At 37.3% G+C, this 11,609-nt stretch overlaps 1 protein-coding gene across 1 annotated transcript in view; it reads left to right on the forward strand.

Moving 5' to 3' along the window:
* The window catches only part of VWC2 (von Willebrand factor C domain containing 2), a 54,997-nt gene extending 47,874 nt beyond the window's left edge, over window positions 1-7,123 (forward strand). The window contains exon 3 of the mRNA XM_010008326.1: window positions 6,636-7,123. Within this exon, the coding sequence (XP_010006628.1) occupies window positions 6,636-6,787 (152 nt within the window). The 3' untranslated portion in view covers window positions 6,788-7,123. The remainder of the gene's footprint in view (window positions 1-6,635) is intronic.
* Window positions 7,124-11,609: the final 4,486 nt, after the last annotated feature.

The following is an 11,609-nucleotide window of genomic DNA, read 5'->3' on the forward strand; positions in this document are numbered from 1 at the left end:
TTCAGCAGAATGTTGGAGATCTTAATCATAAAAAAATCTATTAACTCCATTTGTTAACTCAGAACACAGGAGCCATTTGCAAAGTCTCCAATTCAGAAAGTTCTAGAAACTGGGTGCATGTGCTTTCTCTGTCCCCCATATACTTCCCATGCATCTCATTTTGACTGCTGCAGTTGCAAGTGGACCTCTGATCCCACCCAGCACAACTATTTCTTGTGCAATGTCAGGGCTCTCGAGACTTCCAGAATAAAGTGCAGGATCTGTCTTTTCATCTTGTAACTGTTGGAAATTTCTCCATGAAATTTGGAAGGAAAAAAAAAAAAAGTCAATTTAAAAAAAAAACAAAAGGAGGAGGGGGGTAGTGGCTAAGCTAAATGTTGAGGTTATGTAATTTACAAAGTGTTCTACTATCACAGTGGTGAATGCCATAAAACTGTCACTGTAGATAGGACTGCCATCAGCTACCTCGGAAGTGACCTGTTAGACTGCTGCAAGGAGCTATTAAAAAGGGCAGCTATTAGGGAGTTCAGTACAAACCAGAGCCCAAAGCAGTCTTATGTCAAAGCGTTATTTGACAGAGGTTGTCACTGGAGTCCTAATTGGTCAGAATTTGCCATGACTTAATCTCCAGGCAAACACGTTTACTTGCAGTTGAACACGTGTCTTTGACCATAATTTGGTTTAACACATGATGAAAACAGTTGATTAAAACATGATTTGCCCAATTGCTGTGTCTTATTTTTTTAGCTGATCAGAACACATGCCCATGGAAAGCAGGGACAAGTTGCAGAGGCAATGGACACAACTCTGTAGCTTACAGCTGTGGTTTTGTGGAAGGAGAGGAGGAGGAGAAGCTTCAGAGAGCCTCTTGAGAGGCTGTCAAGCTTACAGGTGCTTTTGCTTCTGTAGGTGAGTGGCTTGGCCATTCTCTGCTGATAATTGGTATCAGCTGTTTTCTTCTGAGAGAATAAAATCTGCATTTTAATTAGATGCATTTGTCAACACTGAAGTATAAATTAGATGCATTTGTCAACACTGAAGTATAAAATGGAAGTAAGACAGCTTCTCACAGGAATGGCATGACTTTGAAAAAAATCACAATAGCAGCATTTGTCCCAGTAATATTTTTATTTTTTTTTTAGTTTTTAAGGATTTGAGAGACAAGGATCCCATTACAAACTCAATGAATTAACCAACCAATATTCTTTCCTAGTTCCTTAGAGCCCAGTGTAAATGCTGCTTTTGAAAGATATGATATGATATGATTCACTCATATGGGATATGGGGAAGCCAAGCTCTGCATTCCTATCTGGTGTTCAGTGTGAGAAATGAGCATTTGCACTGAACTTGTTGCTTCAAGACATCATCACTGAGGTGGCAGCAACTGTTCCTTAGCCCTAGAAGAGAAATCTCTGCTGATTCCTGTAGGGTGTGGCTCAGGTGGAGTCTGACCGTGCTCATATATACTTTAGGAAAACAAATGATGTCATGGTAGATTTCAGGCTGCACTCAGAATTGGTACAATATGTCATATTGAATTTTCTACCAGGTTTAAGAGTGATATTCCATGATCTTCATCTACTGTGAAGATGTGCAGCACTACTGACTTCCTTAGAGCTCTACAAGCGTATACAGTTGGAGGTGGGGCCCAGGGGGGTTTATACCACAGATCATATTAGCTCAAACAAGCCACCGCTGTGCTGAATGAGTACCGAGTGCTGAAGTTGGCAGAGTGGTGGTGTTAGAGTGGGAGGTCAGAAAGTAGGCAGCTTCTTATGAAGACCAAGAAGAGATTCACTGTTCCTGCAACAGCCACATCCAGTCAGAAAGCCCACCACTGCCTTGGAGTTGGAACAGCCCTGATTTACTCTGAAATTATTTTCATGTGCTAAGTCAGGTAATTTTTCAGACTTCTTAAAAACTCAACAATGTCTTGCCTTTTGTGATGGGAAGCTGAAAATCTTGCTAAATCAATATAAACTGCCCAGCTTTAAGTAAAGCAGTAGTTTCAGCAAATGTCATGCCTTCAGGACAACTTATCCAGTCTGAATGTGTAGGAGATATGTGCTTCTGCCTCCCTCTGGTAAGGGAGAGTGAGAAAATGGCACTTTTGAGTCTTAACACCAGCCTTTGTGAGCATTGCCTGCTTGGTGGGAAGGGAGCCACAGGATGTCAAGAGCCAGGACTAGCTCATACAGCTTCTGAATTGAATGAGGTTTGGGGTGGAGCTCAGGGTATTTTTTCCCCTAGAAGAAGTTTGAAGGTTTGGAGAAATTATAAAAGTGTAATTATTTTCCTGTGTTTGGACACTATGTTGTACTGACATTTATGTGCCAGGTGTTGCAGTAATACAGTCAGTTCAGCCTTTTCATTGATGACCTTTTCTGTTTCATTAACCACAATATTGTGCACATGCAATATTGTGAAGAAAAAGATGAGGCATGGATGCCAGTTGACTATTGCAAGTCTAAGTACTATATAGGATTTACAGTTACAGTAATGATGAGGGCAAATGCAGCACCAGAAAAGAGGCCATTTTCTATAGAAAAAATACATAATACTAAAAAAATATCTAGTTTGCTCAATAATGTACTTTGTTGCTGTCATTTATTTTTGTAGGGTTCCTTTCTCAAGTAGATTGTTATTGCTTTTTTGTAGATTTACCAAAGCAATGACTTTCCCCCCATATTAAATAGTTTAACAGTGTAAGGCTAACTAATTTTATTATGTTTTATTAAACGTAATGTTTAATAACTTTCTGATGTAAGAAGGAGTCGTCATGCCTGGCATTAAGGTGCTGCTAATTGTGAATGGAGGCATTTACGTTCTGAAACCTAGTGAATTGTATTAGGTATGTTGCTCTGTTTTTACTTCATTCCCTGGATGGTTTTTATAACCAAGTATAGCCTGTAATACTTACTTTCCCAGAATTAAATAAATCTTGCACAGGGGATTGACACCATTTTTGTTCCTTTTATGCCTTTTATGTAGTGTTAAATTTCAAGTGGTGTTGTAGGTTTCGTGCAAATTCTCCATGGAAAGTAGATTCTGCTTTTAATATTTTAACTCTTTATACTGTGCATGCAAAACACTCAGATATTTCTACCTAATTCTTGGGTGAACCCATCTTGCAATGAAAGTTCGTTAGGTGCAAGAAGAATAGTGTACCTAACCAAAACATAATTAGAATTATGTGTATCAAGAGTTGAAATATTCTGAAGTTCTGCCACAGACTGCATAGTTAATAACAGAGTTTTATCTTGGCTAAAAGCTGGGCTACATCCCAGTGTATGGTGTGGGGCCCAGAAGCATGCCTTCTACCCTGAAGTCCTCCTTCCTGTGTCTCCTAACCCTGTGGGTATTTTGCATGGACAGACTGAAGGGGGCTGTGAACACAAGTGCACAACAACATTATGTTACTAAAGCAGGTAACTTCATGATATATGTTGGATTTTGATATTCATTCTGTGTCCAAAGCATTCAACGGGCCAGAAGCCACCCAGAACTGAGGAAGAAGCCACATGTTAGAGATCTTTGTCAACAGTTCTAAAACAAAATACTGACTTAAATATTCAGAGAATAAATGGTATGATTTGGTGAAGCAGATTTCTGCAAGTATTCCAGTCCTCTTCATTCCTTTTTTTATGTGTATAGGCCTTTATTATTGTCAATTTAGCAACTAATTCTCAGACATCTGTGTCAGTACACAGACTCATAACCTGATCCAAATAGATAACTATTTAAATTGATTTGTAAACTATTTGGTTTATGTTTTAAAATGTGCACCTTGCACCCACCTTTGGTTTTCAGACAGTGCACTTAAAAAAAAGTAATTCATTGCCTTAGAAGAAGCAGCCATACTGCTTCCTTATATCTTACAGTAGATGCCTGGAAATGTAAGACTGAAGCTCACCTGTGATTTATTTACTTGCATGGCCAACAGGTTGGCAGTTGATAAACTTGTTGCCCACCCATATTCTTTCAAGAGATTCAGCTGTATCAGCTCAATATATGCTGCACATTTTACCCCAATGGATAGCCACTATGTTGTACTGACATTTATGTGCCAGGTGTTGCAGTAATACAGTCAGTTCAGCCTTTTCATTGATGACCTTTTCTGTTTCATTAACCACAATATTGTGCACATGCAATATTGTGAAGAAAAAGATGAGGCATGGATGCCAGTTGACTATTGCAAGTCTAAGTACTATATAGGATTTACAGTTACAGTAATGATGAGGGCAAATGCAGCACCAGAAAAGAGGCCATTTTCTATAGAAAAAATACATAATACTAAAAAAATATCTAGTTTGCTCAATAATGTACTTTGTTGCTGTCATTTATTTTTGTAGGGTTCCTTTCTCAAGTAGATTGTTATTGCTTTTTTGTAGATTTACCAAAGCAATGGCTTTCCCCCCATATTAAATAGTTTAACAGTGTAAGGCTAACTAATTTTATTATGTTTTATTAAACGTAATGTTTAATAATTTTCTGATGTAAGAAGGAGTCGTCATGCCTGGCATTAAGGTGCTGCTAATTGTGAATGGAGGCATTTACGTTCTGAAACCTAGTGAATTGTATTAGGTATGTTGCTCTGTTTTTACTTCATTCCCTGGATGGTTTTTATAACCAAGTATAGCCTGTAATACTTACTTTCCCAGAATTAAATAAATCTTGCACAGGGGATTGACACCATTTTTGTTCCTTTTATGCAGTGTTAAATTTCAAGTGGTGTTGTAGGTTTCGTGCAAATTCTCCATGGAAAGTAGATTCTGCTTTTAATATTTTAACTCTTTATACTGTGCATGCAAAACACTCAGATATTTCTACCTAATTCTTGGGTGAACCCATCTTGCAATGAAAGTTCGTTAGGTGCAAGAAGAATAGTGTACCTAACCAAAACATAATTAGAATTATGTGTATCAAGAGTTGAAATATTCTGAAGTTCTGCCACAGACTGCATAGTTAATAACAGAGTTTTATCTTGGCTAAAAGCTGGGCTACATCCCAGTGTATGGTGTGGGGCCCAGAAGCATGCCTTCTACCCTGAAGTCCTCCTTCCTGTGTCTCCTAACCCTGTGGGTATTTTGCATGGACAGACTGAAGGGGGCTGTGAACACAAGTGCACAACAACATTATGTTACTAAAGCAGGTAACTTCATGATATATGTTGGATTTTGATATTCATTCTGTGTCCAAAGCATTCAACGGGCCAGAAGCCACCCAGAACTGAGGAAGAAGCCACATGTTAGAGATCTTTGTCAACAGTTCTAAAACAAAATACTGACTTAAATATTCAGAGAATAAATGGTATGATTTGGTGAAGCAGATTTCTGCAAGTATTCCAGTCCTCTTCATTCCTTTTTTTATGTGGATAGGCCTTTATTATTGTCAATTTAGCAACTAATTCTCAGACATCTGTGTCAGTACACAGACTCATAACCTGATCCAAATAGATAACTATTTAAATTGATTTGTAAACTATTTGGTTTATGTTTTAAAATGTGCACCTTGCACCCACCTTTGGTTTTCAGACAGTGCACTTAAAAAAAAGTAATTCATTGCCTTAGAAGAAGCAGCCATACTGCTTCCTTATATCTTACAGTAGATGCCTGGAAATGTAAGACTGAAGCTCACCTGTGATTTATTTACTTGCATGGCCAACAGGTTGGCAGTTGATAAACTTGTTGCCCACCCATATTCTTTCAAGAGATTCAGCTGTATCAGCTCAATATATGCTGCACATTTTACCCCAATGGATAGCAGCTGAGCGTTCAGGCTCTGCCTGAGCAGCTGTTGTATGTTCTCATTGAATGGCAGGGACAGATTCCTGTGAGGACGACAGTGCATAGATAGGAAATGGTTGGTAGAGTTTAGTGCTGCTTTAGAAGTGTGTGTGGATTTTTAAGATAGAAATATATTTCTTCTTTACCAGAACTGTGGGTAATACACCACTCAGCCCTCTGCAGCAGAGAGGTGCAATGGTACTACCTTTTGAAAGAACTAGATTTGTCTTGTGAATATTGTGCTGGAGGGTCATTCTCCTGCCTCATTCTTGGAAATGGAAAAGGGGTGATTGTAGACTTGCTGACTTTCATTTTATCCACAAAAAGCATCTTCATTTAGAAGAGACTTGAGCTATTCCATTCTACTGGAAAAGAAATATTTTTCCTTTAAATGGAAAATCAACTAATCTGATACACTGATTACTACACCAAATGCAATGTCTGTTTCTAATGGAGAAAAAGTAGTAACATTTGTAATAATCTCTCTAGTAGCTTAGAGTTGCACTGTCAACAGCCAGCTTTCTCTCTACCTTAAACTTCTATTCATCTGCATTGTCAGGTTGTGCCCAGGTCTCAGTCACAGTTCCATGTTTTGCAGAAAGGATTTATTGTGCCTTCCCCTGTGGAAGGCAGGACAGCCCGTGCTGGAAACACTCAGCCACATTAGAGGGTGGGGTCCTTGCTCTCTTGGCTGCTTTTGTGCCTCGTGCACCATGCTCGCGTTTGATTTGTGTGCCTGGCGCTTGCTCACTTCGCGTTAGGTTTTCCATCCTTGAGACTAACACTGAGCTGTGCCAAAGGACAGAGTGCTGTGTGTATCACATAACCAACCTTTTTTTTTTTTTTCAGGCCCAAACTGCTTTGCAGAAACGACTGTCATCCCAGCAGGCCGGGAGGTGAAAACTGATGAATGCACTATATGTCACTGTACTTACGAAGAAGGCACTTGGAGAATTGAACGGCAAGCTATGTGCACTAGACATGAATGCAAACAAATATAGGAAATCTACAAATCAAAGTACTTTTCGTGGTTTTTATAAAATATCTCACAGCAGTGAGCACCACAGATGACCCAGGGAAATCAGAATGAGAAGATTTGGTGAGGAGCAAAGAATAAAAGATTGGTATTTTGTTTTTCAAAGTAACATGATACTGCAAGGCAGAGAAGTGCATATATTTAAAACATTTGGACATACAAATACGTGTCTTAATAAATGTGTTATTTTCACAGTGAGTACACTAAAATACACTCTATAAAATATTCTATGTATTTCTATAATACCATTATAGAGCTTAAAATAAATGTTTTATATAGACAGTACAGATTAAAGTACTCTGTTGTTGCCTGTCCCATTTTGTACACGCACCATGGCTAAAACACTACATTTCTGTTCTAGTTTCATCACATGAGGCTTTTCTTAGGCGTTTTGGGGTTGGGTTTTTTTCCTGGTTTTGTATTTTTTCTGTTGTTGTTCTTTCTTTTTTTTCTAATTTTCACTTTAGTGGGCCAGGAAAGACAAAATATTAGAAGATATGACAAAACTTTTATATTCTTCCTTTTGAAAGAAATGGAGTAAAATACACTTTCAGAGAAGCTGTGCCAGTTTATGAAAATTGCCACAGTGTAGAGGTGGGTCAGCTCCTTCTCTGGGCTCTACTGGTGCCTATCTACTGCTCAACAGTTGAGATAACTTGGAGCAGTGGGTAGTACCAAACTGGTCTCTCATAGCTGTTGTTATAAAAACGTAATCAGAGAAAATCAGTTCCTGATATTCTGTTCTAATATTGGTTCTTTCTGGCAGTCTGTAAGGGGTCTGTCACACTCAGTATTGAGGAGAAAGCTCTTTGAATCCATCAAAGGATTTCTAGGACAGAAGCTGACCCTGACTCTGTGTGGTGAATCACATCTCCCTTCTTTCAGCCACCAACAGCCCTTGCTTAGAGGCATTTTAGGTTTGGTTTAGTTTATCACCAACTACCTCCTACATTACATCTGCTTTGAATACCACTTGAGGCAACAGCTCAAGAAAATGCTTAAATGTGAGCTTACCCTTAAGCTTTTGCTAGAGGGAAGACATAATGAATCAGTATCTAAAACCAGAAGACTAGTGATTACATTTCCAGCTACCCTTTGCTACTTACTCCCGTGGTGTAACTTGGTTACCAACTTCCACGTTGGAGTTGAGGAGCTGATATATACCACCTGCTGGATGATGTCAGTTCACATAGACAGCATCTTAAAACGGAAACCTTCCTTTCCCTTTATAGGAGTGGAAAATGCAAATGTGGAAATTAAAAATCTGAAGTTAAAAATTAGCCATTAAGGAATGCAGTTGGAAGTGCTGGTGTTCACTTAAATATTTACAGGAGATTTAAAAGGGAAGAGGAGAAAAAGGTGTAATATATGAGATACGAGACAGAGGAGCTGAGAGTTACAGTAAGACTGTTCAAAAAAAGAAAGACTTAGCTAGAATGTCATATGGGTATTTCATAGGGACATTTTCAAAGAATAGTTTATAAAAAGTAAATGAGAAACGTATCTGGGCACAAACTGAAATACAGGAATTTCTAGTTGAAGATGAAAAAAAAACAAACAACAAAAAAACCCCAAACATACAATAACAGTGATTGAATACTGGAGGATGTTGTGCAGAGATGTTGGGAAGTCTCAATCCTTCAGGATGGTCAAAAGCCAACTGGACAGCAGGCTGACCAGCCTGCTGCCACTGAACCTTCATTTAGCAAGGTATTGGACTAGATCTTCAGAGGTGTAAAACTGGAAGCTAGTTTTAAATTACATTGGATTAGTTTCTAATACAGATAGGAAAGAAAAACCTAGGATGAAAGGTTCCCTCACTTTGGAAAACAATCTCTTCTGTTCTTACAAGGTGTGACTATACTGTCATGATTGTAAAGTACTTGATATTACTTTTGATGGTAACTTTAAACTATGATGATTGTTCCATAATACATAGGAGGCTTTGAAATGCACATATTATTTAAGAATCTAAAGCAATCCAACTAAACGCTCCATTTATTCCCCTTATCAGGCAAGGAAATTTCTTCACAGTCTGTGTTACCATGGGTTTTCTGTCTGCAAAAATGCAGCTTCTGCCCTCTAATCCTGCTGCATTGAAAACAAAACAGAAACTTAAGAGACACCATTGAACTGAATATCACAAACTATTTTTCTGGCTCCCAAGAATACACGTTTTTTATCCCTTTTTTTAAAAGTAAGTACTACTTCAGAAAGTTTATAACTTACTCAGTTTTGGGAAGACAGATGCTCCTTCCCAGAATCCCTTTTCCTCTTAAAAAATACTTATGTTCAACCATACTAAAAAATGTAAATGTTCAGTCCTTTGTAATGTCACATTAAACAACTCCCATATCGGAGCAAAAATAAACACAACCCAGTGTGTTCCAATTGCCCATATGTAATAAATAAGTGCCTCATTCATTTTATATGCTTCTAAGACAAATACAGGAAAACTCCAAACTCATATGTCAATGAAGCAGTTACAGAGAAGCCAAAGGTTGTTACTGTTTACCTGTTGAGGCTATATAGAAATACTGATACGGAATACTAATTAATTAGTAATAGGAAAACACTGACATAATTAGCAGCACAAAAGTTGATGTATAAAAACTATCAACTCTCAACTTACAAGAAATATTTGTTATGTTGTTCATGTTAAGTTCACTTGGGCCTGTTAGCTAATAGTGTTATTTCTGTAACACTAAACAGTTTCCTGCTTTTAAAAAGATTATTGCTTTTAAGAAATATGCAGTATAATTAAAGCTATTATTTAAAACAATAGGCAGAATATGTAAGAATGGAATAGCAAGTTAGTCTTGTTCAATACGTATCATCTATGTTGAGTTTGGCACTCACTTTCATCAATAATCTTGTCAATTTAGAAGAAATCAAGAAGTTAGAATGTTCATGTTTCTCTGACAAAAAGGGAAAAATATCACATAAACCTATAAGCACTCCAGTTCCAGCAGGATATAGAGCAGTGCTGAGGATTTTGAACAAACTGCAGGACCATCTGCAAATGTGGAGTGGTGTTTCTGTATGTACAGATTTTACCTCATGGTGAAGAGGTAGCAATGGTGGCAATAGGAATGCAATTAGCAATTCTCACAATGTGGAAAACCAGCAAAAAACATAGGAGATGTAACATGAGGAAATGAAAGCAAGATTAACATGCCATTATTTTCAGGAATAAAGGAAGACTTTTTTTCCATGGTTTTATATGCAAAGAAATTTATTTCTTCTGGCTCCAACCATACATGAGAATAAATCTAAAATAGTTCAGAAACCAGAGATGTGTATATATTTGTATATATATATATACAGCATGTATGCATTGCTTGGTTAAGCCCACATAAACCAAGAGTAATTCGGAAGCCCAGGTGAATACTGTTAACTGAGATCGGGATTTCTTCCACAGATTGCACCTAGAATGAAGCATCTGACTTGACTGCAACCACAGAATGGGAAAGATCTTTCACAAAAACACCTGTAAAATGCTTTTGTTCACAGTCAGCAGAATTAAAGACAAATTTTTATAATTACTTACTCTGCTTTTTCCAGTAGGCCTTAAAGAGTGTGCAAACTTTGTGAGTTTCATTTCAAAGTTTGTGAGTGCATTTCACCTATCCATACTTTTTTTGCTAAAATCCATAAATGCATGCATGGTGAAGGAAGTCAGTATTCTAGTGTGTATCATATCTCAGTGAAAACTGCATCAGTTTTATTCTCCCTCAAAGTCTAGATACAATTCTAAGAATGCCTTTAATTGATCAAATAGTTTGTCAACCAGAACTGTTTCTGATGTGCAACAGAAAGGTAAATCTAAAAAAAAGTGAAAATGCTGCTTAATCTATATTGCTGTTGGCTTAAAAAGATGCATTCATTTCAAAAGGTAATTCTCCAGTTAATTTGCTGTCTATGCTAAAGATCTATGCTAAAGGAAGTTCCATGTGCTGACATAACTTGCTACTAGGTGGGGGAAGTAACAAAGTGTGTAGCTTCACAAAGAACAATGGATACTACTCTTTAGCCCTTAATAACTCAACCTAATGCTAACTAATTTAGTGCAGTTTTGAGTGGGAAATTACAGAGATTACATATGGATGAGCAGTGCTTCAGCCTAATGTAACAACTCATTAGTCTGTTCATGTCTAATTACCAGATGAAAATAAGGAATAGGTAACCTTTAGTCATTCTATGGTTTACAGTTAGATACCATTTCTTAACTGCTAAAACATGCTCTTTCCCAGCTATTTTTTCCAAATAGCATTTGATAAAAAGAGCTATTCTACAAATTCTGCTAGTTATGCTGTTTATACTAGTGTTTGAGCAATAAACAGTGACACTCTCTAGAATCCTAGTAATGCTTATAAAAGCTACTGCAGTTCCTTCAAATTGGAAAGGCAATTCATACAGTCTTACTAGTTACTTTCAAATGTACTGTTTTCATTTTTTGTGTTCTTCACATGAAAATATAATACATTTGAAGCTTCACGCTCTGTCACATAAACAGTGTATTAGTAGGATGCTTATAGTATAGTATCTTGAGATAATATACTGCAAAATTACTTCTTAGATGTAGCACAGTATTTATTTTTATTCTTTTTTTCAGAATACAGTTCCCAAAGACATACATATTTAAACCTTTAGTCCATACGCGTGGTTGAAAAAACAAACACCTACAAACCCCATTTTCCAGATACAACAAAGAGCTAAAAATAGTCTTCACATCTGGCTCATTTTTATATGTGAACTAAATAGGAAAAAGAGCTAAGGGGGGAAAG

Source organism: Chaetura pelagica, unplaced genomic scaffold (assembly GCF_000747805.2).
Source record: "Chaetura pelagica isolate M959 unplaced genomic scaffold, ChaPel_1.0 scaffold71, whole genome shotgun sequence".
Classification (NCBI taxonomy): domain Eukaryota; kingdom Metazoa; phylum Chordata; class Aves; order Apodiformes; family Apodidae; genus Chaetura; species Chaetura pelagica.